Below are 22,357 nucleotides of genomic sequence, written 5' to 3'. Positions count from 1 at the left end.
ATGAACTCATAATTACATATACAAATTTCCTGTAGGTGCTCTTAAATAAGCTCTAAAATTAATAAAATATTTATGATGTATATTTATTTTTAAACATGATATATTTTAGAAGTCTTCTACTTGAAAAATGAAATGAATGGCAGTGATTTAAACTGAAGAAGAGCATCATAGTAGAGTGTGTGTGTGTGTGTGTGTATATATATATATATATATATATATATATATATATATTTCTTTTTATCACTGTATACTGTACAGTACTTTTCTCTATCAATATATCACTGTATACTGTACAGTACTTTTCTCTATCAATATATCACTGTATACTGTACAGTACTTTTCTCTATCAATATGGGATATATATATGTGTGTGTATGTATATTGATATATCTCATATATGTATGTATATTGATACAGAGAAGTACTGTACCATGTACAGTGATCAAAATAAATGAATTATGGCTACATGTGTCAACATGAATTAATCTAAGAAATGTTGTGGGGGGGAAGTAATTTAGAGACATACATACAGTATTTACATAAAGTTGAAAAACATACAGCGTCAGACAGTATTTTGTTTTATGATATATTTATATGTGTAACAGAATTAGAAAGAAAAGAACAAACCTATATAAGAAAAGCCTAATATGCAAATTAACCATCATTCCAATAAACAAGATGGTTGCCCCCGTGTGGTCAAAGATGGCCACTACAGATGGTCAGCAGGGCAGGGCAGTTGTGGGCAATCAGGCCTGCACGGGAGGGAAGTTATGGGCAATCAGGCCAGCAGGGGAGGGCAGTTGGGAAGGACCAGGCCTGCAAGGAAGGGCATTTGGGGGCAACCAGGTTAGCAGGGGAAGACAGTTGGAGGGACCAGGCCTGCAGGGGAGGATACTTAGGGTTGACACTGAGCCGGCAGGGGAGGCCAGTTTGGGGCAACCAGGCTGGTAGGGGAGCAGTTGGGCATTGATTAGGCTGGCAGGGGAGTGGTTAGGGGATGATCAGGCTGGCAGGCAGAAGCAGTTAGGGGCAATCAGGAAGGCAGGCAGGTGAGTGGTTGGGAGCCAGCAGCCCTGGATTGTTAGAGGGATGTCTGGCTGCCCGTTTGGGCCCGATCCCACTGCCCCTGCCCCCACCATCCCACTCCCATGCACACATTTTGTGCCCTGGGCCTCTAGTAAATACTATAAAACTCATCCTATAAAGGGGAGGGGAGAAATGGGATTGAGGAGGGGGTGGCACTTTTGGGTTTCAGAGGTACTGGTGGTATATATTTTATTTCCTAAGCTGACTTGGAGTTCTTAGCTTTTTGCTTTGTTAATTATATCTTTATAGTTTATAAAAACATAGACTTTATGCATTCAATATTAAAACCACAAATGCATAGAAAAAGTCATTAAAAAACTGAGGGAGATTGCCATGCAAAGAGTGATGGTGGAGGAATACATCACTAGTTTATTTTTTCAGTAGAAAAGTTACAGGACAAAATGTGTAGTTTGATCTTATTCTTGTAAAAAGAAAACAATGCTATGTAAAAAGCTTATATTTGTAAATCTGTTTTTGAAAAGCAATCAAGATGTGAAAGTGGTACTAAATTATCAAAATAAAAAGCAAATAGAATAATGTAACAGTATTTTAAGTATAGATATAGAGAACAGGACAAGTATTCTAGGAGTAGATCCTAACTTAGATATAAATTAAATGTATAATAAATTCAGAATAGTTGGACAAAAGAAGCATTATTTTATTTAATGAAAACTATCAAAATAGGAAGTTAAATAGCTTAGAAGTACATTTTATATCACATATCAAACTTAACTTTAGATAAATATGAATTAAATATTTTAAAAATTAGAAAATGTAATCACAATATATATAGCTTTATAATCATTGAAACCACAGAAGAAATTAGTTTTGATATTATATAATTTAAAACTTCCTTTTTTTTCATATATTCTTCATGAAAATTTTCAGTTTTCTTAAGCTATTTCTACAATACTCTTAAAGATAATTTTCCTAGTATATCAAGAAGCTGATAATATCTGCACTTTTTGGTTTAGAAATTTGATCTATTGATATGTTCATGATGTTAAATAAAGTTTCTATTCCTCCTATTTCCTTTGTTCCCCCCAAAAAAACAACTATAGCCAAATAAAAAACTTGAATATTTGAATAATGAACAGCAGTCATCAGAAATATGAAAATTTTAGCAACGTGGAAATGTTGTGTAAAATACTTTGTGAAAAAGACACATATACAATATATACTGAGATGTGTGGAAGGAAAAATGACTATGAAAAGGTAGATAGGACATAGCAAAATGAACACATGAGTTAAAGAAGAAGGATTGTTGGCTGAAGTTATTTTGTATATTTGGTTTTGGGATTTTAATATAATGTTTAATTTAAAAAATAGAGAAGAGAAAAGGTTATCTTATTTAATAAACTATAATTTGCCTTATACTGGGGCACATTTTGACATTTGTTTTACCAAATTGTTTAGGCCTGGGAAATGCATGTTAACTGAATGTGGGAGATTGCTTCTAAAAACAAGTTATTATTTATTTTGTCATGAGCTGTTCTGAATTCACTTAAAAATTTATTTTTATTCTCAGGTACTTGTGCCATGTTTTTTTGAATATTACCTCTTATACTGAACCATTCCACATAGAGATTTTGAAATTTTTCTCAATTAACTTGGCTCTTTACTTTAAAAAGTTTCCCCATGTTTTGGGATGTCAGGCAACACAGAGACTGGTAACATTAGTCAAATGTATATTTTAATTGAAAGCCTCAACAGTAATAATGACTTTGTTTTTAGGAAAGAACTGGAAAAACTACGAAAAGATTTGGAAGAAGAGAAGGCAATGAGAAGCAATCTAGAGGTAACTCATTTCTGCCAGCCTTAAGATTGCAGGCAGGACAAAGTAGACGTGTTTTTTTCCATCCCAACTTTGTGATTGCTTCCACTACAGTGATGCTATGTTACTTCAGCTGGACACTCCCTGCTGCTTGTAGCCATTTAATTTACCTCTTGTTGACTCCCTATCACATCCCATTGTGTTGGAGCACATGCTGTTTGCACTACCTCTCATTGGTGGAGCATGAGGCACATGGGTAGAGCATGGTTCTGACCTCTTAAGAGTGTCTACTTCTAAATCTTTTGCACTCAACATTGCTTCTTACTGGAGCTGAGTTCTCTTTTTTCTCCCAGCTTTTGCTGGGGGCAAAGCTGGTAGTGGTGATGGTAATGGGATGGCTATTGATTTGCTGACTTGAATTTCTCACTGAGAGTTAATGTCATCATCTTCACTGTGCTGATGACTGACAATTTCACTTGTTTTCTTTGTCTTCCGTAACTTTTTCCCCATCCTCACTGACTTTGGCCTTCATTTGTCTTCTTCAGAGAAAGTGTGTCCTGCCTTTTTTCAGAGGCTCATTCCATTCTCTGTTCATACTTTTCTCAACTTTTTCCTTGCCTCATTATACTTACCCATTTCTTCTGTTAGCACTGAGACATGGAGAGGAGGTGGACTTGCCATTAAAAACTTGCGCTCCTCTTTTGGCTTCTCATGATTTCCAGTTCTAAACCATGGGTCAGTCAGGCTTAACACTTCCTGTACATTGTCTCATTGAACACACATAACAACTTGTAGGATTATTGTTCTCATTTTAAGGATGAAGAAACAGGATTAGAATGATTAAGTCACTGGTGGAGCTGAAATTTTTAACAAAGGCAGCCAGACTTCAGAATCTTCACTCATAGGGATTAAGTTATACAGTTTGAACTTGAGGAAGTCACTTAGCTTTATTTGGTTTTGGTTGTTGAGGTATTATATGTGAAGGTATTTAGTCAATTATCAAAACTCTGTTTTTACTCTTACATGATACTAGACAATTGGGATTGGGGTGGGACCACCGGAGGACTCCAGGGCGTGTTCAGCCTGTCTCGCCCAATCCCAATCAGCTGAACTCCAGCAGCAAGATAATCTACCCATCGGAGCATCTGTCCTCTGGTGGTCAGTGCATTTCTTAAAGACTAGTTGAATGAATGGTCAAACACTTAGCATATTAGGCTTTTAAATATATATAGATATTCCCTTTACTGGCTCTTCATGAAAACACTTTTTTTTTTCTTTCTTTTTTCAGTCTAAGTAAAACAAAGAAAAGCCCCCTTTCATGTTCTGATACCCTCTGTATCCACTGTAGTTTTCTCTTTTCATTTGGGATTCATTTATTGAAGAAGAAGAAGAAAATGCATGCATTAGCAGTCTCTAATTCTTCACCTTTAATTCAGTCCTGGCATTGAATTCACCCCTGGCATTTTTGGTTTACTAATGGCAATTCCAAAGTGTCTGCAGTTTCCATGGCATTTCCCATTTTGACATTGCCACTCTTTCAAGGATTTGCTTGTGTTTTTATGATCTTGAATTTTTATCTTTAACTTTTCCATCTCTTCCTTTCTTGTGCTGTTAAGTGAGGTGCTCCCTCAGGACTGTCCTTGATTCTCCTTTCTGTACATTACCTCTTGCTTCTCTGAGCCCATGAATAGCGAGATTAGCTCTAGTGTATCGCCATCTAAATCTAATCCTTGCTGATCCTCCATAGTCCCTTACAGTTAATCATCTGAATTTTTATGCCTGTTGTATTTTCCTTTGGTCTCATCTTCTCATGCCCAAGTTCTCCAGATTCTCAGGGCCCGGCTCAGTCACCTTAAGTTGGTACCAGTCTTTTCTGATTAAGATTAATTTATGTTTCTCCAAGTTCATATACTTTAATTTTATTAGATTAATTTTATCTTATCATCATTGCATTATATACTTCTTTTTGCCTACCTTTTAGCTAGAAGACTGTTGGAGACAGGATCTATGTCTGTTTCATCTTTGCCCATAGCTTCTAGCACAGTGCTATGTACATATTATATTAGCAAGTCAACTTTTGTCAAATTGATGTTAGAAGATACATGCTAAAAAGGTCTTAGATTCCCAGTGTGTAAAATGTAGAAAGTGAGAAATTTTAAAATGTTTTGTTTTTATTTTTATTCCTTACATTTTATACAAACACATTTATATTCATATGTGAAAATAAGATAATAGGTAAGAGGAACTAATACAGTATCGAGTCTCAATATATGATATGTAAAAAAAATTACAAAAATCAAAGTCAAATGAACTGTGGTTTTTTTTAATTGATTTGAGAGAGAGAGATGTTGATTTGTTGTTCACTTATTTATTGCTTCTTGTATGTGCCCTGATCAGAAATCGAACCTGCAACCTTGGTGTATTGGAGCGACGCTCTAAACAACTGAGCTACCCAGCCAGGGCCTGAACTCTTTGTTTTTTTGAAGAAAGTTCTTTGACTCAATATTTTTAGCCAAATCAGCTATTAGCCACTCAGTGACTTGTGCTGTTTGTTTTTTCCCTAATGGGGAAAGTTTTTACTTCTATTTGTAAAAGCACTCTTCTTTAGGCATTTGAGTTTTAGAATCATCTGTTTAGAGGAGAAATTTTATTTCCCCGATAATTAAAAGTAGTACTTTGAGCTACTATGAAGTTAGCATTATATAGCGCTATATATGAATAATGAACATAAAGGAACTAGATGAGAGAAACTACAGCAATTTAAGAATTTGCCTAATATCTAAACTTATGCAGTCTTTCAGGAATATTACTGACTGCATATGGGATTATTTTTTCCACCCTCTACTCTCTTCCATCAATGTTTGTTTTTTGGTTCCCCCCCCCCCCCATTTCTGTGTATGCTCTCCCATTAAAATTGGTATGGTTGGTTAATGTATCTTTGGACTAGAAACAATAATACCACATTAGGCAGACCATTGAGCAATGTTGTCTTCGTCCAGTCTAAAGACTAAGAATTTTCCCAATCCAATACTGCTAAAATGTATAATAATCATATTAGTTGAGTAATAATATCAAGAAAGATCCTGGAATTAACAAACCATTCTTTTTCTTTTCTTCTTTTAAACATATTTTTATTGACTTTAGAGAGGAAGGGAGAGGGAGAGAGATAGAAACATCAATGATGAGAGAGAATCGTTAATTGACTGCCTCCTGCCCATCCCATCCCCCACTGGGGATTGAGCCCACAACCCAGGCATGCACCCTAACTGGGAATCAAACTGTGACCTCCTGATGCTTAACCACTGAGCCACATTGGCTGGGCAACAAACCATTCTTGAATGGTTAGAATCCCTTGGAGATATTGAATTCCAGTTTTTTACTGACAAAAATTGCTCATCATATATAATAAAAGTTTAATATGCTAAGTGTCTTGTTGTCTGTTTGGCCATCCAACCAATCAAAATGTAATATGCTAATGACATGCTAAGGCCATTCAACCGCTCACTATAATGTGACAACCAGGGGGCAGACAGTCCATTGGTCAACCAGTCGTTATGACGTGCACTTTTGGGTAGAGGGATGATGCTATCAGGAGATAGTGAGGCCTAAATATTTCCACATGCCAAGAAAGGTCAAAGATGATCAAAATATATCAATGTAAAGAGAATATAAAAATGGTGCTTTAGGGCCTTAGAATTTATCAGTACAAGTTCTCTGTCACTTACTAGCATGGAACCATTGGCATAGTATTTAATCTCTTCGAGCCTCAATTTAGTTGGTTGTAATATGTCAAAATTACATAACTGTAGTTATTGTGATAATTTAGTGAAGTTTTCAAATTTCCTTAAGTTTCTCAATTGTGAACTTCTGTTAATGGAAGGATAGAGTCTGCCTACAGGTCAAAATATTTCCAATACATTGAATCTTAAATGCATTTCTGGGGTTTAAAGATAACAATCTAGAAGATGTTATTTGCAGATACAGAAATTGAGACCAAGTGAGGTTAAGTGATTTTACCAACATCACATTGGTTGTACATGAAAAAGAGAACTAAACTAGTGCATGCATATATATATATATATATTGTTGTTGTTTTGTTGTTGTTGTTGTTGTTCTATACTGTCCCTTTAGTTAAAGATCTGTGTATAAGTTCTTAATTTGTTTTCAAAAATCCTTGTTCTTTGTGGGGCTGATTTTCTTACAGTTCTTCTAAATACTCACATGGCTTAACCTTCTGGCTGAAACAACTGTAGTTGCCTTTGTGTTGTTATTGCCTGCCATTTAGGAACTTGCATGGTGATATTTTCTTCTGTTGAACTTTATAAACACCATTGGAAATTGGATTTAGACTGGAAATCAGCATCTGTAAACTTGAAAGTATGACCAGATCTTAATGGCATATGATAAAATGAAAAAACTTGACTAGGGTAAAAATATTGTCTCTGCTGCTCAATTTATGTTTTGTATTTTAGGTAGAAATAGAGAAGCTGAAAAAAGCTGTCCTGACTTCTTGAAGAGGCACAGACCCAGTATTTATAATGAAATGGGACTCAGAGGCAACACTATGAACTTCAATTGACTGGTTACTTAAAAATAACAAATGCTAATGTTGTGGTAAAGAAATATGAGTATATGAACTATAATATCTAGAGAAAAGTAGAGGGAGGGTGAATTTTTTTATATATTTTGCTTTGCCAATATGAGGGGAAAAGAGGCCTTACTTCTTACGTGCTGGGATTGCAAACTTCTTTTTTAGTTTGCTTGAAAATACTACTGAATCTGTATAAAAAGGAAAATTCACAATAGTTTTTTTTTTTTTTATTGAAACATTATTTTTAAAGAGATCTATACTATAAATATGGTGATATCTTTACAAATAATCTGTAAAATATACTATTTGAGAGGGACAAATTAGCTTTATAGTAACGATAGTAACTACATTATACTTAGGGGATATGTACTTTGTGTGTGTATATATATATATAAATATGTATTTTTTTCTTTCACTTTTAGCTTCTTACCCAGGAGACACTGTTGTGCCTGTTTGTTTGCAGTGCTGTTTATATTCTGGGTGATGTAATAGGAGTTTTCTAGCTGTATCCAGATTACTCACCCATGCATATAGTAATATCTAATGAATCAATCAAAACAATTTCTTCTGCTTTTAGAATATTTTATATTGCTTGCACTATAGGATTTATAAAAGGAATTTAGTTAAGGTATATTGGATTGTTAAATATATTTGGAAAAATACGAGCTATATTTTAAATTCATTGGGTGTAAAGAAGTAAAAATGTCAATTTAACCCTTAACGTGTTGTGCCTAGAAACTATAGCACATACATGATATGCAAACACCAGCCTTATTACTGTGCTTTTCTGATTATTTTACAGGCTTCTCTGTTACCCATTTCATAATCTTATGATTTAATCCTTTATTGCCCCTTCCTCTGATAGTTAATTATTGTAAACAAAACTCAAAACTTTCAGAAGTTCAGTGTGAGGTTTCATACTTTGACAAGTTATCATTATGTAAATGCTAAATCTTTACAATGTTTAATTGACCTAATAGACTGAACTAAGAGGTGGAAATATTTTGGACTGTGATTTAGGAAGCAACTTCATAAAAAGAAGTTAATATATCATTAAATTGTAGCTTATTTAAAACCAAATATAGTTGACCATATCAAAAATGCATTTTCACAAAATGGATGAATTAGCAGTTCCTTCAAAGTCATTTATGAACAGTTGGATATTTTAAAGTATTACATGTGTAGTCTGAAAATGTCCGTTTTTGTAATAAAAGTAGAAATTTAACATTCTTCATTTGCAAAATAATTTAGATTTTAAGATTTTTTTATTGCAAATGACTTAGATTTTGAGTACCCTCTATCATGCTTCCTTTTTGTGTTATTTTAAAGCATCAAACCAATATTTTTTCTTTAAAGTTTTGATCTTATAATTCTGAAATCTTGTATTAATTTTGTCACATTTCAAATAAAATAACTAAAGCTGAAAACAGTAGAAATTCCAATTCATAATTACTTCATATTAGATTCACAACTTACATGAGTGTTTGGAGCAAACCTAATTGTGTTGAATATGTATGTTTTAACTCTTTAAAGTCCTTGGGCTCTACTGATGAGGTTCATTACTGAACAAAATTGTTTATTCCTGTTCTAAAGTTTTTAAATGACTTGTCAAATGGATGACTTCCTTCTTGTTAAATAAGTTACACCTTATTTTCTTTTAATGAAAGTCCTCAAGTAGAAATATAAACAGTGTGTCCTAGAAATCATCCTCAGCTTTCTGTCTGAAAAAAAGTCTGTAAGTGACTCCTCCTCCCCTTAATAATGGGGTGGGGAAATTTCCAGCAGACTTCAGGCTATTGTTAAAGTTTCTGTTGTTCATTTTCTCACATAAAGGCAAGATGGTCATGAGTCCAGAAATACATTTCAAATGTTTGCTTATAAATTTCCTCAATCAGAATAGAAAAACAATTAAAGTGCTTTCTATTTTTCTACCTTTGACCAAAAAATAGAGAAAACCAAACAATCTCATACTCAAAGGGAAAACTGGTTACTTAAATCTAGTAATCTACCAGTATTTGTTCCTGATATGGGAATTTTGTTAATGCCTATTCATAAAGTTTATAACACAAAGTGGTGTGTAATAATAACAGCCTTTACTTGGGGGTAAAACATTATTATTTGCTCTGAGAGCATAAATGACAGACGGGTGAGTAGCACAGAATCTGTCATTGCCAAGTTATTTGTGAATGTATCGTTCAGGTTGCTGTTCTTTGAAACACATGATATTACTAATTTCCTAATTGTGCTTCAGTATTAGAAGTAGTATGTGTGTGCACGTATATGTGGCCACAAAGCTCCTTTACAGAATTTAATTCTGAAGCTCCTTCAGAAATTCTAAGTCTGAAGATAGGAGAAAGGAAAGTGGGCCTGGAGTAACAGATAATTCTTTTTTATATGCTTCTTACTGTGATCATTGAAACCAAGCTCAAGTGCTCTCTGGGTGTTGGTAAACATTTTATGCTTGCATTTAAACTTGAAATGCACAAGCGGAATGAGACAATCAGTTGAAACCAGAAATGAGAAGTGTTATAAACTTCATGGCCTTGTTTTGCTATAGCAATAAAATGACCAAGTGCAATGACTTGATTTAATAAAATCATCTTTTAGAAGTTGCTGCTATGAATATTTTTAACCATGAAATTTTACCCTTGTTTTTGCCCAACTTACCTTTGGTAATGATTGCTTACATAACTATTATGTAACGCTGTTTGGTGGTGTGATATGCTAACATTCCGTGGAGGGTGGAAAAAAAATATATATATAAACTCAGAAACTCAAAACTTATTGACTTGTTTCCAGGTGCTGTAAAGAAAAAAAAAAAAAGCGTGCTTCTCCTTTAAAAAGAAAAATTAATAAAAAATACTATTGCCAGTCGTGTAGTCTCTTGATTATTTTTTAATTAACAGCATATGCTTAGTGTTGAGTACAGTGAAAATTATTTTATATTTCAGTTTTGTAAATAAAAGAAACCATATAGCCGAGGCCGGTTTGGCTCAGTGGATAGAGTGTCGGCTTGGGGACTGAGGGGACCCGGGTTCGATTCCAGTCAAGGGCATGTGCCTTGGTTGCAGGCATATCCCCGGTGGGGGGTGTGCAGGAGGCGGCTGATCGATGACTCATCGATGTTTCTAACTCTCTGTCTCCCTTCCTCTCTGTACAAAATCAATAAAATATATTAAAAAATAAAAATAAAAAAATAAAACAAACCATATAAATAGTAAAATGAAAGCATTAAGAGTTCTAGATCTGTGTGGTGTTTACTAAACATTTGTGAGTCTGTTTTTTCACCTAGAACTGTGAGATGATGTTTTCTATGTCACAGGAATATTGGGGGAATTTGAGTGATTTATATAAAGTACCTTATAAAGTGCTTGGCATGGAGGTTTTTTTTTTGTTTTTTGTTTTTTTAATGGGACCCTCTCAAAACTCTTCTCAAAAGCATTTTACAAAGATGGATACAGTTAAGGGAAAGGAGGCCTAGTACTGCCTTTTGGGGGGGAAATACCCCTTTCATTTGTATTATCTTCACAACAGAGCTGCTTCCATCTCACAGATCCCACCTTTCTGGCCACCCAGTGATTGGCAGAAGGGGGAGAGGGCTGTGCCCAAATTGTGTTATTGTCTTAGAGACTTTGAGATTTAAAACATTTGAAATATAAAGAGTTAGACTCAGCATGGGAGCTCTCTGCAGTTACATTCTTCTGCCACCTGGAAAAAGCTGATTAGAAAGAATTAATAAAGCATACAGAGATGCAAACAATCCACAAGGATTTTTAAACTGATTACAAATCATTCATGAGCCCCAACTACCCATGCATTGCTAGGTTCCTTAAGCATAAACATGCTCATCAACGTGGGTTTCTGAACTTACAACTGGAAATCCTGGTAAATACAACACGGAGAGTCCGGAAGACATTGGGACTATGTCCTCTTATTGACAATGTGCCACGTACATGGCTCCAGGCTTTCTAGAAATCCACTGTGAGACCTGAGTCTCAGAAAAGGAGTAAGACGCCACTGTGAAGCTTTCAGGCCTTGGTGCAACACGGTTCAGCTCAGTTTGGGGGCAAAAGTCAAGATTACTGGAATAGCTGGCAGCTGAGGTAGAAGTGGGGGGCAGTGGTGCTGTGCCTGCTCTGGTACCTGCTGAGGTAGTCAAAAGGTGATCCTGAGCGCCTCTGAGTTCCGCCTGCCCTCTGTGCCACATCCTGGTGCTGTGCGCCCCACTAGCCCCTGCTCTCAGGCGGGCACATGCCAGCCACAGCTGCAGCATGGAGGGGAGCCAGGTGAGTGTGGCGGGCTGAAGGTGGTGGAGCCAGGGACATCGCTGCGGTGGCGGTGCTATGCCTGCTCCAGCATCCGTTGCCCGACTCCTGCCAGTGACCAGACACGATGGCAGGGCTCAGGGCGGAGGGGGCGGGGAGGGACACAGGTGCAGGTGTGGAAGCACAGGACGAGTCCGGTGCGGTGCGGTGCTGTGCCTGCTCTAGTACGTGCTCAGCTGACCGGCTACATTACCCCAGTCCCCCACTAGCCACCCCAGCCCCACCCTTGCGCCACGAATTTCCTGACTGAGTGGCTGACTGCAGCTTCTACAACTTATTCTTTAGAACCATCTGTCTTCCTCTCAGAAGTTTGATGTCTAAGTCTTTGTAAGCAGCAGTAGCCTTAGCGTTGATGTCATCACCAGTGAAGGTGATGCCGGGGTGACGGTACAACCCAGCTCCAGAATTTCCTGACTACAGGCTGACTGCAGCTTCTGCACCTTGTGCCTTAGCTCTGTCTTCCTCTCAGAAGTTTGATCTCCAAGTCTTTCTGTTGTAGTCTGTCAGCAATGAGCCGTTTGCTGCTGCATTCGGAGCTCTGACGCTTCATGCTTCTGTTCTGGGTCACCACAGAGAGTTTCAGGTCCCTCATTCTCTGCTCTTAGCATTGCCTGAGTGGCTCCCACCTCCTTCAAGTCAGGTGTCTTGCTCTTTTTCTGATCCTCCATCAGTCCCTCTGTGAAGTTAGAGCTGTGTGTGAAAGAAGCCACTCAGCCGCCCACTTGCCCCAGGGAATGGCCATTCCTGCGGGTCATAGGACTGACCTGGTCGCTCTGCCCAAAGCGTCCAGCGCCATCAGACAATGCGGCCAATTGTCTAGGAATCACGATGGGGGAGTAGCTAAGGATCAGATGCCGGTGAGCTGTTGCTAGGCAACGTCTGAGTGGAGGCTTCCAGGTGAGGCCCCTGGGGAGGGGCTCTTCTCCAGTGACACCTCCCGGCGGGCCTCTCTGTTCCAGAAAACACACCTTGCCTTTGGCTTTGTCACACAGCTCATGTCCTGCAGCCTGTGACTTCACGCCCCATTTATTTCACATGTGAGAGTTCACACAGTGATGCGCACCCATGTTTAGAGCAGAGGTGGGCGCGTTTTGTGCTAGTGCCCACGCCTTTGCATGGACGTCCACACTGGTAATCTTCCCATCGCCATCAATAACGCCCTCTGCCCTCCGCTCCAGAGCTGTCGTTAGTGAGAGTCGTCTCAGTCCCTGTGGTGGGCGTGTGAGGCTCGCTCTGATCACTGATCCAGGAGTTGATAAACTGGTAAACATTTGCTTCGCTTGCAGGTGACATCAGATTGGAAGATAGGTGGTTAGAATTGGGAAGCTTAGCAAGGAGTAAGACGGGTCAGAGTCAGTAGAAACTAAGGGTTACTTTTGGTTTTGGTTTTGTTTGAAGAAGGAAGCTATTTGAACATATTTGAATGTTAATGGAATGATGCCTTGTCAGGGAGAGAGTGATGAAGCGGGGAGTACAAGTCTTAAAGAATGCTGTCCTCGGGGAAGTGCGGGGAGAAGGGAACAGCTCTTGGGAAGGGATGAGTTTTGACAAGACAGACAGTTCCTCTAAGACAGTGTTTCCCAAACTTTTGACATATGTGTACCCCTTCTATAATTTTTGCAATGCTGAGTACCCCTCGTACGCATGAGAACGTAGAATTAGGCGCACGCAGCTAAGCATGGTGCAGTGCATATCCCCACCAAACTCTTCCCGTTCCCCTGAGGAACGCGTACCACACTTTGGGAAACACTGCTCTAAGATGACAGGAGGGAAGGCAGAGAAGGTGGGGATGCATGCAGGTAGGTATGTGGGCCTGAAGGTGAGAGTGGATAGGGTTTACATCGGATGGTTTCTATTTTCTCTGCAAAATGTGAGGTGACATTGATAATGTGAGGGGTGGGGAGAAGTTCTACCAGCACTTTGAAGAGATCAAACGTATGCCTTCAGTCATCCAGGATCATGGGAAAACGAGCCTGCTGGTGAACCACAGAAGGATTGCCCAACTGCATGGAGGGCTCTGGAATTCTGTATTAATTTTATAAAACACCCAAATGACCATGTTTTATGTTGGTCAAATCTAAGATGTACGCCGACATTGGAATGCCTTCTAATATTGTTCCATAGTTTTCTAGCAGTTTCAGAGTTTGTCAGCATTTTTTTTTAATCAATTGGTCCATAAAACAATGAGCATCTTATAATCAATGAAATATGGTAATTGTATCTTTGCCAAGTTCAGCTGCCTGTGTGAAGTCATGGAAAAGGCATTTCTTTCAGGGTCAGGTTTCAAAAACAAGATGAAGAGATAACAGCTTGACAATAGCTGCCTATCACAAAGAGGCCTATTTGAGCCCTCTCGCATTTTAAAAAAAAATACTTATTGTTGAAAGTATCCCCAGGGTGGAGCCATCAGTGTGGGCCACGGTGGTGGAAGCTCAGATGTGGCTACCACTCGGCCCTCTGGTGGGGGAAGTCCCAGCGCAGGAAAAATGACCCCTGTGCGATCCCTGATAGCGAGGAAGCTGCCCCTGAGTTCCTGCCTGTATGTCCCTGAACTCCCCCAAAGCCGCCACCTGGAGCTGGAGTTTAGGGAAAGTGAAACTATAAGTTCATACGTGGACCCACCCTTTAAGAAGAGCACCTGGGACTCCAGTTTACATGTCACTCGGCCACAATCCCCGCTGGTTTTTAGAGCCCACATTTACAGGGACTTCTCTTTCCAGCTCTGGAACCCTGGGCTGGGGGGCTGGTGTGCAGCTGGCACCCCCATTTCTTACAGGGGGCTTTGGTGATATCCCTCCCGATTAAAAAATGTCGCACGTGGGTGACAGACCAGCCCGTTGGGGGTCTTTGCCCCTCCTACCAGGAAGAATATGCTTTCTTCTTTACTTCTCTAATTGTGGGACTTCCAGTCAGCCAGATGTCAGGTGGTTCTTGGTGATGATTGTTCTGTTTTTTAGTTGTAATATGGATGTGGTTGTGGGAGGTGGTGAGTACCTGCGGTTAGCTATGCTGCCATCTGGGTTCTCTGAGCCCACTCACATTTTATGTATTTCCAACCTCATTGTAAGCCCTTTCTCCTGAGGTGATCAGCTCTGTGTTACTGGAAGTGTTTCATTTAGACGTTTGGCCTACAATGCCAATCTCTGTGATTTTTTGCCAATTTAAGACTCTATCATAAAATTTTCTTGTAAGTTCAACTCTCATGAAATGATAGTCTAGAATTCAAGGTGTTCAGTATTGGATGCTCAGAAGTTGTATCTTCAGTAGAAAGGTGGTTATTGAAGAAGGGATCCAGAAAGCATGTGTATCCATTCATAAAATATTATTTGCCTGCTATATGCCGAGCAGTCTGTTAGATTTGGGGAAATAAAATAATGAAATCTGGGTCTCTGACCTATAGGAACTCACAATCTGTTGTGAGATGGACAAGAAGCAGAGTTGTCACCAGAGGTATTCATTCCTCTGAGCACTTCTATAGCACATTCATTGAGCTCCCTCAAGGTGTCAGGCATTAATCTGAAATACTATGTCAGGTCACAGAAATACAGCAGTAATGAAATTGACTAAATTTCTGCCCCCATAATCCTTGGGGAATAAAATTAACCAATAACCTTTCCAAGCATGATCATTTTGACCAGTTACATAGGTAAAAAGTAAGTGGGATGTGAGAGAGAATGACGGGGATGCCGCCATTGACAGGGTGTTAGAAGTATCAATTAAACTATAATACTTTGGCGACAAGTAATATTGTAGAAGACCTCACGGGGGGCACAAGACTTAGGAGCATTAATGTTTTATTTTAAAAGCCCAGAGGTTATTGCCGAGACCGGTTTGGCTCAGTGGATAGAGCGTTGGCTTGGGGACTGAAAGGTCCCGGGTTCGATTCCGGTCAAGGGCATGTACCTTGGTTGCGGGCATATCCCCAGTGGGGGGTGTGCAAGAGGCAGCTGGTCGATGACTCTCTCGTCGATGTTTCTAGCTCTCTATCTCTCTCCCTTCCTCTCTGTACAAAATAATAAAATATATTTTTTTAAAAAATAAAAATAAAAAAATAAAAGCCCAGAGGTTATTGATCCCAAGGTGGGCTCAGTCATTTAGTGGTGTCATTAAGAACCAAGGCTTTTCATCCTTTTGCTCCCCTACCCTCAACATTTGGGCCTTTTCCTCAGGCTTGATGCTTCATGGTTGCAAGATGGTTGCTGTAGCTGCAGATATTACATTCCTTTACAGATTTGAAAGTCAGAAATGAGGAAGAAATAAGGAGAAGAGGGTCAAGGTAGCCTTTTTTCTAGAGTTGGTCTCTCATTTTATCAGGGGAAAAAATTTTCTTAGAAGTTCAGTCCTCTTCAGCCAACTTCTGCCTAAAATTCATCGAACACAAATGGTCATATTTCTATATCTAAGTCGATGACCAGAAAAGAAAAGTGGCCACAATGGGTGAAAAAAAATCATTTTAAATTATCAAATGTAGATTTTTGGCAACAAAGAAGATAGAATGACCGTGGGTACGTAAATGGTGGCTGCCAAATTAGGGAATGCTTCTCTGAAGAGGTGACATTTGAACTGAATTCTAAATGACTAAAGGCCTGAGGCACAGAGATTCCTGCAAGAATGGGCCTTCCTTCCCCTGGCTGCTGGCACCGCCTTCGCTCTGGCCCAAGCCGCCTTTCCACCTTCCCACACTGCCCAGAGGGCCAGAGCGGCTGGGGTGGTGCAGAATGCCTGTGCCATCGCCATGGCAACAACACAAGCTTCCCACCCCACCCTCAGCCTCTTAGTGCCTGCATATGCAAATGAGCCTGCCATATTTGTTAGGTTAATTTGCATACACCTGATTGGCTATGGGCGTCTTGAAGGTACAGTCAATTTGCATCTTACTCTTTTATTAGTGTAGATGAGCTGATAGTTGCTAAAGGGGTGGGGATGGGGGTTAGGGAATAAAAATAAGTGATGAGATGGTGTCAGTCTTGTGTACCATGTATCATGGTGGTCTAGCCCAGGGTGGTCATGCAAGGTGAGACAGTGGAGGAGACAGTTGGAGACAAGGATGAGTCAGCCAGGGGAGGCTCTGGGTAGAGGTGGGCGGAGTCCATTCAGGCTGCAGTGGAGGCCAATGGAAAAGAAAAGGGACGTGAACCAATTTGACATTAGGCTAGAGCAAGATGGACAAGACAGGGCAGGTTTCCACCCTGGTGAAGATGACGTCAGAGGGGAAGAATCGGCTTCCAGCATTACAGCATGAGCACGAGGGGAATGTGTGCAGAAGGAGGGCTACTCAGTTTCACCTCAGGCTTTGGAGGAGACTTTCTCAGGAGACAGTTGGGTTGAGCCATGACTGAGGACAAAGAGTTGGCCAGCAAATGAGATGGAGGGTTGACCTAGGCGTAAGGCATACTGTGTGCAGGGGCCTAGAGACGTGAAATGACACAGTGAAACCTCCGGCGCCCCTGGCGTCCTGAACAGGGAAAAGACAAGGCAGATCAGGGCCCGGGGGCAGGATTCTAGGAGGAGTGGAGCCCAGTGTCCAGGGCCAGGCCAGCCCAGGCCTGCTCTGTGACCACAGGACAGGGAGACAGGAGTGTTTCTGATGAGTTACATCTATGGTTGGCACACTCAGTCAACAGAGCCAACTATCAACAGTATAACGATTGAAATTTCTTTTTTAATATATATATACTTTTTATTGATTTTTTACAGTGAGGAAGGGAGAGAGATAGAGAGCTAGAAACGTCGATGAGAGAGAATCATCGATCAGCTGCCTCTTGCACACCCCCTACTGGGAATGTGCCCACAACCAAGGTACATGCCCTTGACCGGAATCAAACCCGGGACCTTTTAGTCCGCAGACCGACGCTCTACCACTGAGCCAAACCGGTTTCAGCTGAAATTTCTTTTGAGAAGCACATTTTTTAAACTTAAACTTCTTCTAATGCCACTTCTTCAAAATAGACTCGCCCAGGCCGTGGTGTTTTGTGGAAGAGCCACACTCCAGGGGCCAAATGTGGCTCGTGAGCCTTGGTTTTGCCGCCCACGGAGTTAGATCATCTAGGAGGCAGGGGACTGGCTAGCCAGGTTGGGAAGGCAAGGTGAGAACTGAGAACAAAGGCCCAGAGGCTGGAGAGAGCTGGCATGTTCCCAGACTGCAGAGCTGTGTGTGTGTGTGTGTGTGTGTGTGTGTGTGTGTGTGTGTGAAGAGGGGCGGGGGGTAGGGATGACGGGACAGAAGTTCCATGGGGCCCAGGAGCTTAGATTCCATCCATTGGGAAGCCTTTGAGGCTACAGGGAATCCCTCTTGGGAAGACCCAGGACTCAGTGCTCTGGGCAGAAGGGAGTCCCTTGATGAAAGAGTATTGACTGGACCAAGCCCTGCACAGACCACCTCCACCCTCTTGGACCCTGGGATCTGTCCCTCCCCCATCATAAGGGACAGGAGAATAGGAGTGATGTTCATCCACTATTTAGGATGAAGGACTTCTGCTCCTGGCGTCCTTGGCCTTCTGCGCCTGCCCCATCTCCAGGCACTGAGAAGGCTGCCATCCTAGGGTGTGGGGACCAGAGGAGACTTAGCCCCAGCTTCAGGGCCATCAGGGGCCCCAGAGCTCTGTGGACTCAGTCACAGCACAGGCCATTCAGGGCGGCCACGTCCCAAAACTGACCCAGCTCCTTGCCATTGAGCTGCGGCTGTGACAGGGACAAGGTGCTGTCCTGCTCTTCCCAGAGCAGTGAGGCCCCTTCCCGGAGTGGGTGTTGTCATCTATCTGAATTGACCACTCCAGCAGCCCCAGGTGCCTCAGCCCCAGGCCCCACACAATGGACCACAACTACTGCCCCGCACACCGCTGGGGGCTGTGGCAACACCAGCCAGAACAGACACCCCCACTCCTCCGAGGAGCAGTGCAGTCACCTCCAGGCCTGCCACTGCCATTTCAGCCATGGTAAGTACTGTGTGAGTGTGTGTGTGTGTGTGTGTGTGTGTGTGTGTGTGTGTGTTGGGGGTAAGGGGTGGGGGGAGAGTGGTTAATGAATGTTATTTTTTAAAAATTGTATTTATTTTGAAATTAAATTTATTGGGCCCTGGCCGGGTTGTTTGTTTGATGCTATAATTTCAAAACTCTTGAATTTGATGAGGCTAGTTTTGTGACCTAGCTTATGGCCTGTCCTTGGGAGTGTTCCATGTGCACGGGAGAAGCATGTGTATAATCCGATGTTCTGGGATGAAAGGCTCTGTAGATGTCACTCATGTCCACTTGGTCTAGTGTGTCTGTAAGGTTCCACCTGAGAGGTTTGCTACGCAGAAGCAAGACACAGAGTCCAGGTGATTAAAAAAGGAGGGAGGTTTTTTTTTTGTTTGTTTGTTTTTAAATATATTTTTATTGATTTCTTACAGAGAGGAGGAGAGAGGAATAGAGAGCTAGAAATGTTGGTGAGAGAGAAACATCAACCAGCTGCCTCTTGCACACCCCCCACCGGGGATGTGCCCGCAACCAATGTACATGCCCTTGACCGGAATTGAACCGGGGACCTTTCAGTCCACAGACCGATGATCTACCACTGAGCCAAACCGGTTTTGGCAGGAGGGAGGTTTTAATCCGAAACTCACTGGTCCGAGGGTGGGCCAGGGAAGTTAGCGCCAAAAAGTGGCATAGGTACTTCTTTTATACAGCTGTTTAGTGAGGGGAGGGTGAGGGGCATGAGAGGTGTGGAATTCCTGCCTTGGGCCAGGGGTCTAGGAAGGCCCTAGGAAGGTGCCAGCTAGCCAGCTATCTTTGTCACCATCCACCTTGCAGATGCTTGCATGGGCTCTGGGCTTTCCCTCCCCCCCTCCCTACCCCCCACCTCGACCTAACTGTCATATTTAAGGCCAATATTTGTTGATTTTGTGTTTGGATGATCTGTCAAGAGCAGTCAATGGAGTGTTAAGGTCCCCCACTATGATTGTGCTTTGGTCTGTTTCTCCTTTCAATTCTGTTAGTAGTTGCTTTACATATTTTGGTGCTCCATGATTGGGTGCATATTTAAGAAGTGTTATATCTTCTTGATGTAGTGTTCCCTTTGTCATTATAAAATGTCCATCTTTGCCTCTTATTAATTTTGTTATCGTGAAAGCTGTTTTGTTAGATATAAGTATGGCTACACCAGCTTTTCTGTGGATGTTATTTGCTTGGTGAATCATTTTCCACCCTTTTACTTTGAATCTACCTTTGTCTTTGCAGCTTCGATGTGTCTCCTGAAGGCAGCCATATGTTTGAGGTTTTGTTGTGTGTTTTGTTTTGTTGTTATCCAATCTTCTCTGTGCCTCTTTAATGGTGAATTCAGTCCATTTACATTTAGGGTAATTACTGATGTATGAGGATTCCTCTAGCCATTTTGTCTTTTGTTTTCTGGTAACTTTGTGCCTCCAGAAAACAAAGGATTTGTTCTTTTCCTTTGTGTTTTGTCTGCTATTTTTGTTTGATAGTGTTCCATACTTCTTTTCTCTGTTTCCTCTTTTCTATGCCAAATGTCTCAGTTTTGTTTGTGTGTGTGTCGATATGTGTATGTGGTTACTATTAGATTTATAAAAAAGAAAGTTACATATTCAGCAGTCCTTTTTATTTTGAATAATCTGACCTCCACCCTCCTTTGCAAATTCAGACTTTTATCCCTCCCAGTTTATGTTTTTGTTGTCAGAAATTATCCCTGTTTATGCTATAAGTCTGATGGCAATCATACTCATAGTGTTATGATCTTTTGTTCTTTGTTTCAAGTAGAATAACATCCTTGAGTATTTCCTGCAATGTAAGTCTTTTGGTGACAAATTTGTCTTCTGGTGATAAATTCTGGTGACAAATTCTATATGTCTGGAAAAGTCTTTATTTGTCCTACATTCTTATAGGTAACCTTATTGGATATATTATTTGTGGCTGGTAATTTCTCTCTTTCAGTAATTTGAATATTTGGTTCCACTCTCTTCTGACTTGTAGAACTTCCATTGAGAAGACTGATGATAACCTGATTGGCTTTTCTTTGTTGGTTGCTTCCTTTTTTTCCCTGGCTACCTTGAAAATTCTTTCTTTGTCATTAATTTTTGACAATTTTAATGCAATATGCCTTAGAGAAGGCCTCTTTGGATATTGATTTATCCTCCAGAATTTCTGTTTGGTTCTTCTTTTTAAATCCTAACCTAGGATATTTTCCATTGATTTTTAGAGAATGTAGAAGGGAGGGAAAGGGGGGAGGAGAGAGGGAGGGAGGAAGGGACGGAGGGAGAGAGGGAAGGAGGAAGAGAAAGAGAGAGAGAGAGACAGAGAGAGAGGAGAGAGAGAGAGAGAGAGAGAGAGAGAGAGAGAGAGAGAGAGAGAGAGAGAGATGAGAGAGACACATCAATTGGTTGCCTCCCACACGTACTCTGGGGATCCAACCTGCAACCCAGGTACATGCCCTTGACCGGGAATTGAACCACCACCCTTCAGTGCACAGGCCGGCGCTCTAACCATTGGGGATACCAATCAGGGCTCTGTTTTGTTCTTTTTAAAGTTTCAATTTGTTTGGTAAAGTACTCATTTTGTTCAATAATTTGTTTTCTGAAAACATTAACTTGCCTGTCTGTATTTTTTTTCCCTCATCTTGAGTATTTTCAGAACTGCGATCTTGAATTCTGTCACTTACATATTTCCATGTCCTTAAGCATGTTCTCTGGAGAGTCATATTCTTTCTGAGCTGCCTGGCTACCTTTTTATATTTTTGGTAATTGATGGATTACTTGTCTGGGCACTTCTCTAGCAGATTAATACAAAATTGTCTTTCTATTAACTTCCAGTAGGTGGCGCCAAATAACAAGTTTTTAGCTCTGTGAAATCCCAGTGAGTCCCTGCAGCCAGAAGCTGCTATTGGTGCAACAGAGATGTCTGGGGATGGGATACGCTGGAAGAACTGGTCAGCTTCTTAGTCATTTTGCCCTTCAGTAATGGTGACCTCAGACCTCCCTGGGGTCCCCCCTGAGCCCCGACCCTGGCACCATCCCAGAGTGCACCCTTTATTCAGGGGGACGTGTGATTCTGTAGTTCCAGTTCTCAGGTTTGCAGATAACATGCTGCAATCCCAGGAGGCTGCAGGCCAGCAGAGCTATCGGCGCTGTTCCTCTTTCTGGAATGCGCACTCCCCAGCAACCGCAGCTGCACCTTTGTGCTGTGTCTTTGCCCAAATCTCTGGGCTCAGCCGCAGCTCAGGCTGCTCACTCCTGCAGGAGTGCCCACCGAATCTCTCTGCTCCTCCCTGCTGAAGGAAGCCCTGCCACCACCGATTTCCTGCCCTCTCCGGACGGAGGCCCTCAGAGCGCTCTGCGCCATAGGGCTGCGTCCCAGGATCACCTCAGCCTTGTCTCCTCTCACCTCCACTCTCAGCCCTTCTCCCTTCTTGCCGCCCCCATTTGTTCCCATGTGACCACCTGTGAATGTTTCCATAGGCGGTTCTCTGATCCCCCGGGTGCCTTTGTGGGTTGCTTTTGTTGAGGAGCTAGCTGTTCAAATTGTTGAGACTTTGAGAAGAAAAATCGAAGGGCTCTCTCATGCAGCCATTCCTCTGACTTCACTTCAGTACTGC

The 22,357-nt window shown here is 41.1% G+C and overlaps 1 protein-coding gene across 2 annotated transcripts in view; it reads left to right on the top strand.

The window, feature by feature from the left end:
* Positions 1 to 10,260, top strand: part of LOC118705140 (CD2 associated protein) — a 104,788-nt gene extending 94,528 nt beyond the window's left edge. For both annotated transcript variants that reach the window (XM_036413472.2, XM_036413473.1), the window contains 2 exons: positions 2,821 to 2,884; positions 7,333 to 10,260. In XM_036413472.2, coding sequence (XP_036269365.1) covers positions 2,821 to 2,884; positions 7,333 to 7,374 — 106 coding nt within the window. In that variant the 3' untranslated portion in view covers positions 7,375 to 10,260. The remainder of the gene's footprint in view (positions 1 to 2,820; positions 2,885 to 7,332) is intronic.
* Positions 10,261 to 22,357: the final 12,097 nt, after the last annotated feature.

The sequence above is a fragment of the Pipistrellus kuhlii genome, unplaced genomic scaffold (assembly GCF_014108245.1).
Source record: "Pipistrellus kuhlii isolate mPipKuh1 unplaced genomic scaffold, mPipKuh1.p scaffold_m20_p_5, whole genome shotgun sequence".
Taxonomy (NCBI): domain Eukaryota; kingdom Metazoa; phylum Chordata; class Mammalia; order Chiroptera; family Vespertilionidae; genus Pipistrellus; species Pipistrellus kuhlii.
Note: the sequence above shows the minus strand (reverse complement) of the source record. Positions and strands in the feature narration are given on the sequence as shown.